This window comes from Salvelinus namaycush, chromosome 20, assembly GCF_016432855.1.
Source record: "Salvelinus namaycush isolate Seneca chromosome 20, SaNama_1.0, whole genome shotgun sequence".
Classification (NCBI taxonomy): domain Eukaryota; kingdom Metazoa; phylum Chordata; class Actinopteri; order Salmoniformes; family Salmonidae; genus Salvelinus; species Salvelinus namaycush.
Window position 1 is genome coordinate 19,048,311 of NC_052326.1, and position 18,285 is coordinate 19,066,595.

The 18,285-nt window shown below is 42.1% G+C and overlaps 1 protein-coding gene across 6 annotated transcripts in view; it reads left to right on the forward strand.

Moving 5' to 3' along the window:
• LOC120065712 (calcium-dependent secretion activator 1) overlaps window positions 1-18,285 on the forward strand; it is a 188,854-nt gene that overhangs the window by 137,746 nt on the left and 32,823 nt on the right. For 2 of the 6 annotated variants that reach the window (XM_039016793.1, XM_039016795.1), the window contains exons 17-20: window positions 6,743-6,849; window positions 7,961-7,969; window positions 9,849-10,005; window positions 11,848-11,989. In XM_039016793.1, the coding sequence (XP_038872721.1) occupies window positions 6,743-6,849; window positions 7,961-7,969; window positions 9,849-10,005; window positions 11,848-11,989 (415 nt within the window). Of the gene's footprint in view, window positions 1-2,925; window positions 2,995-4,295; window positions 4,317-6,742; window positions 6,850-7,960; window positions 7,970-9,848; window positions 10,006-11,847; window positions 11,990-18,285 lie in introns of all 6 variants that reach the window. The other 4 variants (XM_039016796.1, XM_039016797.1, XM_039016791.1 and 1 more) reach the window with 3 other exon arrangements.

Consider the following 18,285-nt stretch of genomic DNA (forward strand, 5'->3'; position numbering starts at 1 on the left):
CCAAGTTTTCTTTACTAGGCATCCAGAACTGGCAACATGTTCCACGGACACGTTTACAAAACAAATCTGTGTATAGGTATGTGTAGCTTGGACTACACTCAACTATACTGTTTTACTATCGAATCCTCCATTCTCAAATTAAGCTATTCTCTATTCCAGTCAGTGACTATTAGGGCTGTGGCTGTCATGACATTTTGTCAGCCGGTGATTGTCAAGCAAACAACTGCCGGTCTCATGGTAATTGACCGTTAATTAGCATAAACACACCTACAAGCCACTGATGCAGACCTTTGGAACATCTGCATTTTAAAAAGTCTAATAAATCCATTTAATATAGCCTACACATCACAATAAATTCATTATTTATTTTAGACAGGTCTAAAGAAACATGAGATGAAGAAAATGTAGTCTATTTCAGAAGAACAAAATGGCATCCTCTGAGTTGTCCTTATGTTACATGTAGGTCCTGATCTGGCTATTCCATATGGCTGTGGGCTACATAGTCCATTTAGCAGACAGGATTTACTTAGAATTTTGTAGCATTATTTTATATTATTTTATAGTATGAAGAATACAATTGAACATAGCTGAATAAAATAGAAAGGATATTTTATCCAAATGATTTCTGAAGGAGTCCACACATGCAGCTAGCTATTCTGTGTTGATAAAGAAATAGATCCTCCTATATGACTAATTTAGAATTATTTATGCAACTTTAGTTGTGATACAAACGTTGGACTATATGTTTTGATTTTTAAAACATTCTAAGGCTGCATGATGCAACTCCAATGTTGATTTGAAAACAGTCGCTCTGCTTTGTTTCTTAAGCAGGCTGCACTCACTTCATCAGTCTCTGGTTCACAATTTGACAAGCACCTGATAATAATCTCACCAGGACACAAATTTCCCGACGGCATCCCCCTTGTGTGACTGTAATGCCACCTAACAAAATCCATGCCTATGATAATTTTATATTTCCTTTTCCCGTCTGCCAATCGCCGTGCTCCGAAGCACCTCTCACTCACATAGCTCTCTCAGATATCTAAATTATTATCAGCCAATGCCTGTCATGTGATCGGGTCCTTCTCACAGGCATCTCAGCTTCGAAGTAGGCTACAAGTGAAGACAGACACATCTAGGACGCAAATGAGTGCATCCTTCTTATCGAATTCCAAAGTGTACATTAAAGATGTTAGATTTACTTTTCGTCAGCCAACAAGATGAGTAGGCCTAACGAACAGCAAAAGCACTAGCCTATGTCAATCTACTATCCCCGTAGTACAAAAGTCGACCTATTCTATTGGTCAACTTGTCCTTCTGTGCGAGAAATAAATATTCCAAATATACTCTGGGACAAGATAGATCCCAAATTAATACAACAACTCGTATCAAAAAAAAGTTTAAAAGCAATGAGGCTGATACAACAGATACAACATTTAGCTTAAGATGTAGATATACTATTAGGCTATTTCTTCACATTATAAACGCAGCAAAGTGCACAAGGCAGTAGGCTATATGCGCGAATGTTACAAAATGCTATCAATTAGCGGGAAAAGGTCATTATCAAAAGTGACCACAAAGGCAATTATGCTTGTAATGCTTTATTATAAAGGTGTATTTTTATGGTGAAAATGATCTTCCCCAAACTAGAAACTCACTCGCTGCTTATGTATGCCAGTTAGGCTCTACACCGGCTGTAAAGCTGATTAATGTGCTTAATTTTAAGAAGTTACTTGGCCACTTTAGTTGTGATATAAACCTTATCAACATATAGACGTGTGAGCTAGGCTACATGAGACTATGATTTGAAAAAGTCGAAAATAAAAGGCATGCGCTGTTTCTTGCCTTATTGCACACGGGGGCATCATTCACAAGTGATAATATATAATTCACAAGTGAAAGGCTAATATTGTCTCCCATCAGACAATTTTTTTATTTAATCTTGTCTTTAATCTTGTCTTTACATATACTACATAATATATGTGTGAAATTAGTTTTGGTTTAGAATGGACCATTGTCAGGGGCAGGGGAAAAAATACATGTCATCTATGCGCTTAAATAGCTAATGGAGGACGCTTTTCCCGTGGTTCATTTTCATGCCAGCCAGGTAGGCTATTCTCCTGTTGAAAAGTGAAGCAATGTGCTTAATATTAGAAAAGTTGAGAAGTAAATATAGTAGGCTATAGAAAGCTGATGGGATCCTCCTCTTTTTAAGAGGCCATCAAAAAATGTTGCGCAACATGAGCTCATGGGCTCTCATTAAGTTTCTTTATTTGATTTTTGAATGTCAGATGTCAGAGTGATTACAGGGACAATAGAGTGCTGAGTACCAGGCAGTTAGCAAGTTTGGTAGGCTTCTAATGACCATCAGCAGCGTCAGAGCTTGGAGAAGCCTAGTTACTGCGACTAAACGACATGACTGCGGTCATGACTCCTGACTGCCATTGTGGCGGTAATACGGTCACCGTAACAGACCTAGTGACTATTAAAAAAAGCTGAGGGTGACGAAGATACCCTCAGTATCTTGGAGTGGAAAAACTGCACAAAAATCCTTAATTCTGCTCCTCATAAACATTTGCTTGTTCGTTGCCTTGACTGGGAAGATCTCCAACTTGATAGAAAAGTCTCACTCCTTAATACCATTTGGCATGAAGAATGGTTAAATAAAAGTGTGTACAAAGGCGACCCCCAGCCCCCACTCCTTTTGTCCACACACCCAGTCTCCTCCACATTCGACACTTCTGTCAAATCGATGCCTCTCTTTCTGTCTCCACGGGCCCATCACAAGCCTCCTCAACCACCACCACCACCACATCCACAGAGGACGCTGTGGGGACCCCTAACCTCCACATGCAGCTACCCTCTGAACTCTGACCTCTCCTTCTTTGACCCCAGCCTTTTGCATGCCCCGATCCTCTCTTGTAGGGAAAAAGAGAGAAATGTATGAGCATCCTGTCTTCTGCTTGGCGTCTCAAGTGATGGATTTAACCATTCGTGAGTACCTTCCTCATCCTGCCACACCCTCCTCCACCCCTTACTTCTCCTCCCCTCTCCTCTACCATGTTTTTCAGTTTTCAACATCTCCTCTTTTGCACGTCACCCACCCCTCCACTACTACCATTCCCTGCCGCCCCTGAACCAATCTCTCTCTTTCTCTCTCTCTCTCACTCTTTCTCTCTCTCTTGCTTCTCTCAAGTCCTTTGGCTTTTTGATCTGTTGCTTCTGTCTGTGAAAGCTACCTGTGAGGGATCCAGACCCAGGGTCTCTGTCTGTCAGCCTATCTGTCTGTTAGTTCCTAGCAGAGCAGGACCAAGGCTCCATCTATCTGTGAAGACCATGAGATATCTTATCTACTGTATCTGGCAGCTCCTCTTTCTGTTCCCATGCCTGTCTGTGACTTGAATGCATTTTTACTTTGCTTCTGTGTAAACCCCCTCAGTCCTGTTGAACACCATACAGCTACAGTACCATAGAGAACATTATCATGACTTTCCCTTTGTATCAGTTCACACTTGGGACCAGAGGGGTAAGACAACAGGAACAGGAAGTGGCAACGTAAGGAGGACATATGTCGACACATCTCTACACGTTTTCCATTAGAAACATTTATATATTGCCATGTCTTTTCTTTATTATTACAGCTTTTTACTGTATGTACTGAAGGGCGTGTTTTCTTTATTATTACAGTTTTTTGCTGTATGTCCTGAAGGGTGTGTTTTCTTTATTATTACAGCTTTTTACTGTATGTCCTGAAGGGTGTGTTTTCTTTATTATTACAGCTTTTTACTGTATGTCCTGAAGGGTGTGTTTTCTTTATTATTACAGTTTTTTGCTGTATGTCCTGAAGGGTGTGTTTTCTTTATTATTACAGCTTTTTACTGTATGTCCTGAAGGGTGTGTTTTCTTTATTATTACAGCTTTTTACTGTATGTCCTGAAGGGTGTGTTTTCTTTATTATTACAGCTTTTTACTGTATGTCCTGAAGGGTGTGTTTTCTTTTTGGGGGTTTGGGTTTTGTTTGGACCTCCGTCTGTATATGTTTTACTGTATAAAGATATGTGTGTGTCCATGTCTGAGTACTGGTTACTCAGGGTGGGTGAAAGATGTTGCTCAACCACCTGTTTTCCAGACTTCCACTCTATCCTGCTCTTATGCTTTCAGTACTGACTATCCTCTCTTCTTTCTCTCTCTCTTTCTCTCCCTCCCACCGTCCTTTGTCTCTCCTTCTCTTTCATTCTCTGCTCCCCCTCACTCCTACTCTCACTTAGCGGAGAAAACTCAGAAAGATAAGAAAGATCATCAGGATCAGGATCCAGGTGACATCATATATATGAGCATATCCTAACCCGGCTAGAGCCATAGCAACATAACATCTCACAGCCTTCCTGAGGCACGGCCTGGGAATGTTACAGGAACGTTGTGACAGCGTTATGTCACCACACCCCTGCCCTGTAGTTTCCCCTGTACCTGCACTGCATTCCAGTGATGGAGATGCAGCCCTCCCCAGTGGGTGATTGTGGTAACCTTAACTGTCAAGTCCTCTCTCTAACCCTCCTGTTAAGACCGCTCATCTGTGGTGGCTCCACCAATGGACATCCTCTGAATTCTTTTAAAATTCTTCCTCTTTCCTATAATGTGGCCTTACTGCACTAGATTACTTCCAGGAAGAAAAAGAAGTGAGGAAGGGAGGAAGAGGGAAAATGGAGGGAGCAATTTTAAGACCATTCAGACCATTGCCATTGAGTATCACACTTGTGTGATTGAAACCTGCAGAGTTAGCACTGCTTTATTGCAAGTACATGTAAGTTAAAGCAGTTATTACATGCTTTGGAATGTATGCTGTTGTACAATTGAAGTATTACTTCCTCTGCAGAAAGTGCATGAACTATAAATATCTCCAATGTACTAAAATGCAATAGTTTTGAATACAAACCTGTCATGGTTTGGTATTGATGGTTGCAAAATTTGCCCATAAGTGATGAGACGGTTTGGATATTCTGACTGCTATTGTTCATTGATGACCATGTTTTTATATCAATGGAAATGTTGATACATTGGAAATAAATACGTGAACTAAGATGAGATCATAGATGATAATAGCACATACTGTAGTCATCATAAGTATTAATGTCACTTCAGACTGTTTCAGGGTTGCGATCCTGCTGCACTCTTAGAAGAAAAGGTGCTATCTAGAACCTTAAAGGGTTCTTCGGCTGTCCCCATAGATGAAGCCTTTGAAGATCCCTTTTTGGTTCCTGGTAGAACCTTTTTGGGTTCCATGTAAAATCCTTTCCACAGAGGGTTCTTCCTGGAACCAAAAACTGTTCTCCTATGGAGACAGCGGAATAACCCTTTTAGAACCCTTTTTTCTAAGAGTGTGGTCTCACTCTGGGTGACACATTGTTTCAATTCCACTGAATAGACAGAGCTCACACCTGGTTTCCCAGGTCTAAAACAGCAGACATCCCTTATACTGTAGAATGTGGCAATACTGAGTTTCTGTTATAGAAGATCTAGATTTGTGCCCTTGTCCCTCACCTCACCTGTATCACTCCAGCCCCCCTGCCCCTTCATTGACTAAGGGAAGAAGTTGCCTTTTTGTTTGAGGGCATTCTTTTAAACCCTCCATCCATACTGGTGACTAGGCCGTCATTTCAAAACTCAGTCAAAGAGGCAATCCTCTGTCCACAGTTCAGTCCACGGACACCACTGGGCTTAAAGTGCTATGCCAGTGTGTGTGCGTCACAGAACTGTACCTCTGTACACTGCTAATTAAACCCCTGCTACTACAGAATACTGACTAGCACAATGACAGATGTGTATGCCGGACAAAGAGCAGAAGCAGTGAGGAGAGGACTTCTGCCAGTGTAAAAGTCCACATTGTCACATTAATCTCTCCATTTTACTGGGACTGTAAACAGACTGAGAAATGGGAAATGAGTCAAGTAAGTCGGTGTTGTTTTGAGAGTCTGTCTGACTGATTCGTTAAGAAATGGGTAAGTCAGCCATATCGAAATATCTTTGACCCTGCCTGAGATGCCCTGAAGTCTGAACGAGGAACCAAATATGTATGGTACTGTATAGGCTACTACCCAGTCTTCCAGTTACCTCTGCTGACTCTCTCTCACACATATACCTTCTCCTCACCATATTACTTATTCTTTTATTTATTTCAAAAGCCTGACATTTATGTGTAGTATCATCACAACCTCATTGGTCAGTTGAGCTGGTTGGGTTTCGTCCGTTGGTTGTGTTTTGTTACATGATTGCTGTAGACGGAGTTGGTATCCATTAGTAGTAGTAGTATGTGAACACCAGACTTTAATTGTGTTTTTTTGTTCTTCAAGATGGATTTGATGTGAAAACAATTATTGTAATAATGCAAATACTTGCACTCTACACTTCTTAGTGGTTATATTTATCCTGGTTGTCACAGCAATCCTACTCAGCTGGGGAAAGTACCAGACTACAGTGAGAGTAGTTTTGCATGTCACATGTTAAACATGAAGAAAAGAACATGAGTGCTGCACGACGTTCTGCATGGTAACTGTGGAACATATGTTGTTTTCCCTGTTTTCATTTGACTCATTGTACCTGCGTTGTTCTTGATGGTGTTATTACAGTGTTGCCCTCTGAGGCTTACACAATAGCACACCATTACCATAACGTTGATCAGACGTTGTGGGGAGGTTTTACAGCCATGTATCTCCCTCCATATTGACCTGTGACCTTTGTGCTTCAGAGAATGTAGGGCGCTTAGTCACCCCAGCCAAAAAGCTGGAGGACACCATCCGCCTGGCCGAATTGGTCATCGAGGTCCTCCAACAGAATGAGGAGCACCATGCAGAGGTGAGTACATTACACACACTCTCTCCTCTATCTCTGTCTATCTGTCTGTCTCTGTCTGTCTGTCTGTCTGTCTGTCTGTCTGTCTGTCTGTCTGTCTGTCTGTCTGTCTGTCTGTCTGTCACTCTCTCTCGCTCTCTCCCCCACACACACACACACACACACACACACACACACACACACACACACACACACACACACACACACACACACACACACACACACACACACACATTATGTCTAATATATTCCTATCAAACACTGTGCAACGTGACCAGGGAAAATCCAAAGTCAGTTATTACCAGAGCAGAGAATTAATAACTACAGAGAACCACGGGGCATTTATTCTGTGTCTGACTCTGTGTTTAACAGGCTACAGTCACAAGTACTGGAAATCAGTCGGTACAGTATTCCTATCTCTGTTTTCTTTGACTGGGGGACTTCTGATTGGGTTACTTTGTTTGCTATACATGCCCACCTGGAGGTGAAAGCCAGCGGGGCTTTAATTAACCCTATTACCTCATATTCTACCCTAGGCGCTAGCTAGGAAGTTTTTCCCTGTGATGTCACAGTTGCTTTTCCTGTGAACAAGTGTGTCCCCCACAGAAGTTGCATGGGTCTGGTAGAGCAGTGTAGTACAGTGTGTAGTGTAGTGGAGGTTGGGTGGGATGATGATTCACAGACACGATCATCCTGTTGTTGTATCACATACTTTTTAGTGGCACATGACTGTATTTGTACTCTTTCCAGAAACGTGAAGAGAATTTACAGACCTCAGTGACCCATTTTTAAACACCAAATGTGTCTATTGATTATGTGGCTAGTCCAAGTGCATGGTTTTCCTCGTGTATATCATGTTTATTCACAAAATAGAATGTTGGCATATTTTTTAACAGACCTTGACCTCTTGAGTATGTTTTGAAACAACAACAAAAAATGTCTCTGTTGTTTTGAATCATTTCTTTCTTTCACTGTCATCATCGCACATTTTCTGCCAAATAACCATTAGAAGGAAAAAGTCAACACGGGGACTCCAACTTTGAAGAAGTGTACCTGACTTAACCCCTTCCTGTTCTCTCATTGTTTGTTTTGTTTGCGGGGAATGTCCGAACAGGGCAAAGAGGTATGTGATAGATCCTGATAACATGACCCCTAACCCCTGCCACACCCACCTCCCATATTATGTGCATGTCCTGAAGATGCCCAATACCCAGGGATGATCTTAACTGTTCCCATCTTCCTTGTCTAGTAATAGCCTTGTACCCCAACTTCTTCCCTTATAGTTGCTGTCAGCCCGTCCCAGAGAGTTGTGCAAGTGCTTGTGCAACCCAAAGGGTTGCATTTGGTGATAAGGCATACCCCAACAAGCACTGTGGCAGTGTCCCTGTCTATCATACTTAGACCCCTCCTACTGAAATAGTAGCCTCCCCCACCACCACATCGCCCCCTCACCGTCTGGTCTGGTGCAGTTTTCTCTGTCCAACCCAACTGCCACAGCCAACTCTGGTCCCATCCTGTCAGGGAAAGACCTGCTCTCTAGTGCTGTGTGTTTGAGGAAAGCTGTGTGACAGGTAAGAGAGGTGATCCAGTCACCTCCACCCAACAAGCTGGTCCTCCTCCATTGTAGACTTGAGTACTCTCAATGGAAAAAGCATGCCATTTGTCAGGGTCAACGTGACCCACTCTATCCCCTCTTGCATTTCTCAAGTGCATTGTTGTGTGAATTTCCCCATTAGAAATGTACACTAACACTGTCAGTAGACCAGCAGAAGCAGCAATAGACACATCTTCCACTCCCCAACTCAGGACCCTCAGTCACCTCATTCATTCAGTTTGAGTCAATTCCATTTTTATTCAACTCAATTGGCGAATCTAATACAATGTTTGTGTATAGTGTATGCCATGTCCAATAAAGACCATTAATTGAATAGAATAGAAATTAAACTGACCCTAACTGTTACTCAATTCAGCATCCAATGTGGAGCATTAGTAGATGAATCCTCCTCGAGGCCTGTAATGAATTTTTTATTTATGGTTATGAGCCTCACCATTTTGACCCAGAGATCCTGTTGCTGGTTGCTGCTGGCGCTGTCATGCCAACCGTCCCATGCCAGAGTGCATCGGAACATTCACATCACAGAGGTGTGACGATGTGAATGGCTGATGGCCAAGGCCTCCAATGGGAAGAGATAGGGGGAGCATGGGAAGCTGAGTGTTGACCTGCATGAGACCAGCCTGTTCCAGACTCTGTCACTCCACTGATTCTATCTATCCTATGGGGAGGCTCAGAGCAGCTCTGTGTGAATGACTTAGTCAAGGAGCCGTGTCTACGCAGTTCTCTGTGTCTCTCTCTGTGGTCCAACAGAACAGCGCACGTTTAGCCGTGCTCAAGCGCAGAACTGAAACACTGCGCTCAAAGCTGTGAAGTGTACCCCAGAGATCTCTGTGTGATGCCTCAGAGGTGACAACTTGACTCTTATTGTGAAAACGAGAGAAGAAAAGAGCCCTTATATAGATCGGTGGAGTAGCATTCTCTCCCTTTTCCTCTAGAGAATGACAGTGCTGTGAGGCTTGTAGTTAGAGATGTGCTTGTATTATATTTGCATAATCTTATCCTCAATTTGTGTTTCTGTCTCTCTCTCTTTGTATATTTCTCTACCTGCCTCCCTTTTCCCCTCTTTCACCCTCTATTTGTTTTTCTCAAACTTCCTTTATCTTCCCATTCCTCTTCTTCTCTCTATCCTCTACCTCTTTCGTTCATTCCCCCTTCTATCCCGTTCTCTTTGTCTATGTATTCCTCTCTCCTCTTTCTTTCATTCTTCACTCAATCTATCTCTCTTTCCTCTCTCTCTCTCTCTCTCTCTCTCTCTCTCTCTCTCTCTCTCTCTCTCTCTCTCTCTCTCTCTCTCTCTCTCTCTCTCTCTCTTTCTCCCTCTCACTCACTCACTCACTCACTCAATCACTCACACTCTCTCTCTCGCTCTGTCTCTCTCTGTCTCTAGGCGTTTGCGTGGTGGTCTGACCTGATGGTGGAGCACGCGGAGACCTTCCTGTCTCTGTATGCGGTGGACATGGACGCTGCTCTAGAGGTGCAGCCCCCTGACAGCTGGGACAGCTTCCCTCTCTTCCAGCTCCTCAACGACTTCCTGAGGACCGACTGTGAGTGCCTCCAACCCCGATCCAGGCCCTGAACCAGGGCTACATTATGAACAGACACGCAGAGCGTTTAGCACTCCAGAACCATACAGCACACACTTAACATGAGTGGAACATTCATGTCACATAGGACTGGGTTTTTATTGAATATTCATTGTGGTTGGTCTTGGCAAACTGGAGAAACTAAAACCTAGAGATCTAATGTTACTTTCCCACAGCATGATCGTTTCTGCATTTGACTTCAGTATAATGAAAGGGATGAAGGTAACTGAGAGGACAATAGGGCGCTATGGGAGCCTCGCACTAAGAGCTGAGAGACTAACAGTGAAATGGTTGCTGTGGGCCCTGTCATCTCCCTAATGAACTGCAGTTGCCGTAGGAGCACTGTCCAGGGTGCTGAAAGCGTGAGCCAGAAAGAAACACTTACCACTGCCTTTGTGAAGTGAACCTACACTGGGCTAATTGTCCCTGGGGAATGTCTCCTTTTAGCTTGTCAGCCAGAAGTCTGGAAGGATGTAATGCAGTCTGTTGTTCACCTGCAGTGGCTTAATGGACTTAGACTGGAACAGCTTGTTATGCTCACTTGCTACTGCTGCACAATTGGCCACATTCACAGTGGCATTTTTTTTTTAAATAGCCGATTGGTTATTCACATTGCAATGATCATAGTTACTAGACCATCTGGATACAAGCCAAACAGAAGGGCGAAATTAATGGTATTCTTCCCCAATTGACTTTTATAATACCAAAAGGCTCCAGTGATCACTGCATGTCAACACATGATGTGTTGGATTTCATAGTGCACTCTTTACATACAGTATAATTGATGTAGCACACATGGACTAATTCCATGTAATACTAGTAATTGTAATTCCCATGACTTTGACAGCATAACTCAACATGCAAACCTCACACGGTGATGAGTGATATGGTCACCAAAATAGCATCCATCTATCCGTGTCCCTCAGGGTCCTCCAGTGGTTTACAGGAGCACACTGACAGAGTATACAATGTCAAAATCTACACTACACACACAGTGCAACATCCCCATAACTACCATTCCATATCACAGGGGCATTTTACACAGAAGGTCATTTGTTTTGTCTCCCCACAGCAGCTAGCTTATATGGCAGGAAATAGCCCTAGCACCAGACAGGCGCCAAAAGTCAGACGCCATTGAAGCAGTTAATGAGGTCTAAAACAGAAGTGGCTGGGAGAGGGGCGAGCCCTGCATCATCACTTCTGGACAAATACATCAAAGTGTACAGCAGCCACTCAAGTGGCTAATTGGAGAGCGGCAATCAAGGAACAAAATAAACATCACACCTACTGTGTATCATCGACCTTGACTTCTATACACGCAGCACACACATATAGCCTACACACACAATCACACACACACACACAGAGAGAGGGAGAGCGAGCGCTCAAAGGGATAAAATACGGACCCACTGTGTGGAGCCGTGAGCCATCGCATTAGCACACACTGGCCTCCATTTTATCTCCCGTGGTCTGTGTTAGCGTTGCCTTTTTACCAGTTGAATGTAGAGGAATCATGCCTTGTCTGAAAATACTAATAGCAACAGATATCCAACACAGAGAATAGTCTAGTACGGTAGCTGATAGCGAGGAGCGAGACTACTATTAGCTTCCTTCTGATAGACTCAAAAGCTTAAAGCAAGGGTTCCACAGCATAGCTTTCATAAGACCAGTCCTTTCAAGACAGCGATCACTTCAAGGAAGACAGGAAGGAGAAGTCATTCTCCCTTGGCTGTTATATTGATGATTGTTCCTTTGGTGTTACAATTTAATGAATTACTTAATATATGCTCTTTCCTGTCTCAGATAACCTGTGCAACGGGCAGTTCCACAGACACCTGCAGGACCTGTACGCCCCCCTTGTGGTGCGATATGTGGACCTCATGGAGTCATCTATCGCCCAGTCCATCCACAGGGGCTTCGAGAGAGAGTCCTGGGAGCCTGTCAAGTAAGGGCACCTCATCATCTAGAATCAACACCCTATTGTAATGATTCGATATCCTGGGTGCTACACAGTTTCTGCATTCAAGTTGGCTATAGCAGAAACTGACTGGCACCCAGAATAGTCATACTGCAGTAGCCTAAGCATACCTTTCTTCATGTAGGCCAATTAATCAATAAAGGATGTTGGGTACTACCCAACATACAATATAGGTAGATGTTAATATCTTTTCAAACATGAATTACTGTCAATGATTTTAGGCTTTCCTGTTCATGTTAAAATAAATATTCAGATATTTTTGGGGTGATCATTTGTACCATGTATTTGTACATTAAATAGGTTGATATCCACATAAATGATGTATACTGAACAAAATATAAACACAACATGTAAAGTGTAGGTCCCATGTATCATGAGCAACAATAAAAGATCCCAGAAATGTTCCATACTCACAAAAAGCTTATTTCTCTCAAATTTTGTGCACAAATTTGTTTACATCCCTGTTATTGAGCATTTTTCCTTTGCCAAGATAATCCATCCACCTGACAGTTATGGCATATCAAGAAGCTGATTAAACAGCATGATCATTACACAGCTGCAGCTTGTGCTGGGGACATTAAAAAGCCACTCTAAAATGTGCAGTTATGTCACACACACAATGCCAACGATGTCTCAAGTTTTGAGGGAGCGTGCAATTGCCATGCTGACTGCAGGAATGTCCACCAGAGCTGTTGCCAGAGAATGTAATGTCCATTTCTCTAGCATAAGCCACCTCCAACGTCGTTTTAGAGAATTTGGCAGTACTTCCAACCGGCCTCACAACCTCAGACCACGTGTAGCCATGCAAGCCCAGGACCTCCACATCCGAGCTTCTTCACCTTTGGGATCATCTGAGACCAGCCATCCAGACAGCTGATGAAACTGAGGAGTGTTTCTGTCTGTAATAAAGCCCTATTTTGACTTAAAAACTAATTCTGATTGGTTGGGCCTGGCTCCCAAGTGGGTGTGACTATGCCCTCCCAGGCCCACCCATGGTTGTGCCCCTGTCCAGTCATGTGAAATCCATAGATCAGGGCCTAATTTATTTATTTCAATTGACTGATTTCCTTATATGAACTGTAAATTATATTTTTGTTCAGTATATATTTGTGGGCAATTGTGTAAAAATATATGGTAACTATTTACTTTGACTACATATCCATAACACATTTATTACTCATAAGCATTTCATGAACATGTTATAACAGGTCTCAACCGCATTATTAAAGGTTCACTAAATATATCCATAGCATATCTATAGCATATTCATGTCATGCTATGCAAGAGTACATATTTAGGTATCTTAATAGGTGCATCATTACAATGACAGCTTAGTGTCATCATTATGGCTGTTGTCAAAAGTATGCTTCTGCCATACCTGTGTTAGTGAATATGCCAAAAGGCCAAACCACGTTTAGAAAACGATGCTGATATATAGCCTGTACCAGCCCCATTTCCCCCACCGGCCGGTATAGGCCCATGACTTACCGTCTTCTTCTCACTGAGGTCAATGGTGCATAAAGATCCCCACGGGGTTGAATCCTCTGGGTACATTTTACAGATCAAATTGTGTAGTTGAGGGTCATATCATAACTCTTTCATATCTCATTAGCAACTCTCGTTCACATCACAATTAAGTAGGTCATACTGGTCTATAACCCACACATGAAAGGTCTATGTATGTATTCTATGCAGTCAAATTAAAGTCAAATCTGTTTTCACATTCATAAAGCATTTATAGCTATGCACTTCATGGTAATTACCTGTACAGTTTGCCACTGATCTATAACACCGACATTAACGTTCTATGTATGAATTCTATGCAGTCAATGTAATATAATTTATATTTTCCCATTCATAAAGCATTTATAAACGTGCCACAATTATCAAAAAGAACACAGACACAACACAGAAAGGAAATATGACATTTTTTATTTACATTTTCTAGATTTAGCACATAAATCAATTGCTGAGGACATTGCCGAAGTATCTTAATATTCACATTTTTCAGTTCAACTTTTCTTTAATAGATTTAACAAAGATGGATATTTATTGTATTCATATTCAATTCCTCATTTCAGACTCATAGCTAGCAATAACTATTTTAGTATGTAAAACTAATGTAGCTAGCTAGCTAGCTTAGCTCCTGGCAATGTCAACATATTTTCCAACTTTGTCAATAAAAGTTAAACTCATCTTAAAACTCATGACATTTAGTTAACAATGGTAGCTATCTGTATATTTTAAGACATACATTGTACTTTTGGACATTATGAGGTGAAAAATATCTATGTCATCTTTACTCCACACACAGTGACACATACAAAGCTTTTCCTCACACTCCATTTGGCAAATCTGACCATAAGTCTATCCTCCTGATTCCTGCTTACAAGAAAAAACTCGAACAGGAAGTATCAGTGACGCACTGAATTTGGAAGTGGTCCGATGAAGTGGATGCAGTTTCGCTAGCACAAACTTGAATATGTTCCGCGATTCATCTGATGGCATTGAAGAGTTTACCACATCAGTCAACAGCTTCATTAATAAGTGCATTGACGATGTCATCCCCACAGTGGCCGTACGTACATATCCCAACCAGAAGCCATGGATTACAGCCAACATCCACATTGAGCTAAAGGCTAGAGCTGCCACTTTCAATGAGTGGGATACTAATCCAGACACTTATAAGAAATCCCGCTGTGCCCTCCGACGAACCATCAAACAGGCAAAGCGTTCATACAAGACCAAGATGGAATCCTATTACACCAGCTCTGATGCTCGTCAGATGTGGCAGGGCTTGAAAACTATCATGAATTACAAAGGAAAACTCCGTCTCGAGCTGTCCAGTGACGCGAGCCTACCAGACGAGATATATTCCTTCTATGCTCGCTTCAAGGCTAGCAACACTGAACCATGCATGAGAGCACCAGCTGTGCTGGATGACTGTGTGATCACGCTCTCCGTAGCCGATGTGAGTAAGAACTTTAAACAGGTTAACGTTCACAAGGCCACAGGGCAAGAAGGATTACCAGGACACATACTCAGAACATGCGCTGACCAGCTGGCAGCTGTCTTCACTGACATTTTCAAACTCTCCCTGACACAGTCTGTAATACTTACATGTTTTAAGCAGACCACCATAGTCCCTGTGCCCAAGAATGCCAAGGTAACCTGTCTAAGTGACTATCACCCCTTAGCACTCACATATGCAACCATGAAATGCTTTGAAAGGATGGTCATGGCTCACATCAACATCATCATCCCAGACACCCTGGACCCACTCCAATTTACATACCGCCACAACAGATCCACAGATGACTCGATCTCTATTGCACTCCACTCTACCCTTTCCCACATGGACAAAAGGAAAACCTATGTGAGAATGCTGTTCATTGACTACAACTCAGTGTTCAACACCTCCAAACTCATCACTAAGTTAACGACCCTGTGTTTAAACACCTTCCTCTGTAACTGGATCCTGGACGGCCCCAGGTGATGAGGGTAGGAAACAATGTATCCGCCACGGTGACCCTCAACACGAGAGCCACTCAGGGCTGTGTGCTTAGTCTCCTCCTGTACTCCCTGTTCACCCATGACTGCATGGTCGCGCACGACTCAACAACACCACCTCTCCCATAACGTCAGCATGTTTCATATTTAATCATATAAGTTATACAACATGTAGATGTAACTCTGACATATACATTGTGGAATCCCTTAAAGTTACAATGTTTCCGTTATAACGTCTTAAATGATATCCCAAAACAATTAATTATCTGACATGATAGTTCTTTAAGTCCCTCCCGACCATTTCCCACATTCTTTGTGTTAGAAATATTGTTTCATTATCCACTTTTGGATGTTGGGAGTTTTGGCGGGAAGAATCTCTTGTTAACAAAATGGTTCTTTCCCCTCAATACTGCATGGCAAGGGAGAGAAAGTTCCTGCAAGGTATTTACAACCGTCATAAAACTGGCCATCTCCCCCAGGAGAGTCTTGAAACCTTTGATTCGTCTGCACCTTTGATCTCCATTCAGGAGAGCAAGTCATGGCACTAGTCACTTTATTCCTACCTAGTATATGTACATACAGTTGAAGTCGGAAGTTTACATACACCTTAGCCAAATACATTTAAACTCAGTTTTTCACAATTCCTGACATTTATAGTAAAAAGTCCCTGTCTTAGGTCAGTTAGGATCACCACTTTATTTTAAGAATGTGAAATGTCAGAATAATAGTAGAGAATGATTTATTTCAGCTTTTATTTATTTCATCACACTCCCAGTGGGTCAGAAGTTTACATACACTCAATTAGTATTTGGTAGCATTGCCTTTAAATTGTTTAACTTGGGTCAAATGTATCGGGTAGTCTTCCACAAGCTTCCCACAATAAGTTGGGTGAATTTTTGCCCATTCCTCCTGACAGAGCTGGTGTAACTGAGTCAGGTTTGTAGGCCTCCTTGCTCGCACACGCTATAAGATTGAGGTCAGGGCTTTGTGATGGCCACTGCAATACCTTGACTTTGTTGTCATTAAGCCATTTTGCCACAACTTTGGAAGTATGCTTGGGGTCATTGTCCATTTGGAAGACCCATTTGCGACCAAGCTTTACCTTCCTGACTGATGTCTTGAGATGTTGCAATATATCCACCTAATTTTCCTTCGTCATGATGCCATCTATTTTGTGAAGTGCACCAGTCCCTCCTGCAGCAAAGTACCCCCACAACATGATGCTGCCACCCCTGTACTTCACGGTTGGGATGGTGTTCTTCGGCTTGCAAGCCTCCCACTTTTTCCTCCAAACATAACAATGGTCATTATGACCAAACAGTTCTAATTTTGTTTCATCAGACCATAGGACATTTCTCCAAAAAGTACAATCTTTGTCCCCATGTGCAGTTGCAACCCGTAGTCTGACTTTTTATGGCGGTTTTGGAGCAGTGGCTTCTTCCTTACTGAGGGGCCTTTCAGGTTATGTCGATATAGGACTCGTTTTACTGTGGATATAGATACTTTTGTACCTGTTTCCTCCAGCATCTTCACAAGGTCCTTTGCTGTTGTTCTGGGATTGATTTGCACTTTTCACACCAAAGTACGTTCATCTCTATGAGACAGAACACGTCTTCTTCCTGAGAAATGGCGGCTGCGTGGTCCCATGGTGTTTATACTTGCATACTATTGTTTGTACAGATGACCGTGGTACCTTCAGGCGTTTGGAAATTGCTCCCAATGATGAACCAGACTTGTGGAGATCTACAATATTTTTTCTGTGTAGATTTTTTCAAATCTTGGCTGATTTCTTTTAATTTTCCCATGATGTCAAGCGAAGAGGAACTGAGTTTGAAGGTAGGCCTTGAAATACATCCACAGGTACACCTCCAATTGACTCAAATTATGTCAATGAGCCTATCAGAAGCTTCTAAAGCCATGACATAATTTTCGGGAATTTTCCAAGCTGTTTAAAGGCACAGTCAACTTAGTGTATGTAAACTTCTGACCCACTGGAATTGTGATACATTGAATTATAAGTGAAAAAATCTGTCTGTAAACAATTGTTGGAAAAATTACTTGTGTCATGCACAAAGTAGATGTCCTAACTGACTTGCCAAAACTATAGTTTGTTAACAAGAAATGTGTGGAGTGGTTGAAAAACGAGTTTTAATGACTCCAACCTAAGTGTATGTAAACTTCCGACTTCAACTGTATCTACCTCAAATACCTCGTACCCCTGCACATTGACTCGGTACTGGTACCCCGTGTATATAGCCAAGTTATCGTTACTCATTGTGTATTTATTCCTCGTGTTATTATTATTTTTTTTTGATTGTTGGGAAGGGCTCGTGAGTAAATATTTTACTGTTTGTCTACACCTGTTCTTTACAAAGCATATGACCATTTTTTTCTTCTTTTATTTGAATTAAGAGACAAACATCATCACATTCTTTCCATTTTGGATGCACTATCACAGGAGAAGCGTGTGAGAGTTGAGTGGTCATTGAAATGACACTTCCTGGTGAACTTTCGCTTCTACAAAAATCATTTAAAAAATGTATTAAACATTTTGTTAACCTTTTTCATGAATGAAAGTATACATTTGTACATTTAAAATAACAAAAATAGCTATTAAAAGCCAGACGAATGCTAGGCTGTCACCCGGAAGCGATGCCACCATGACTTACCTCTCATCTGCAGTCAAAACATAGAGAATGATAGAGGCTTCTAGTTGCCAAAAGGCCGTATTAGCATGAGCAGCGCCATATTAG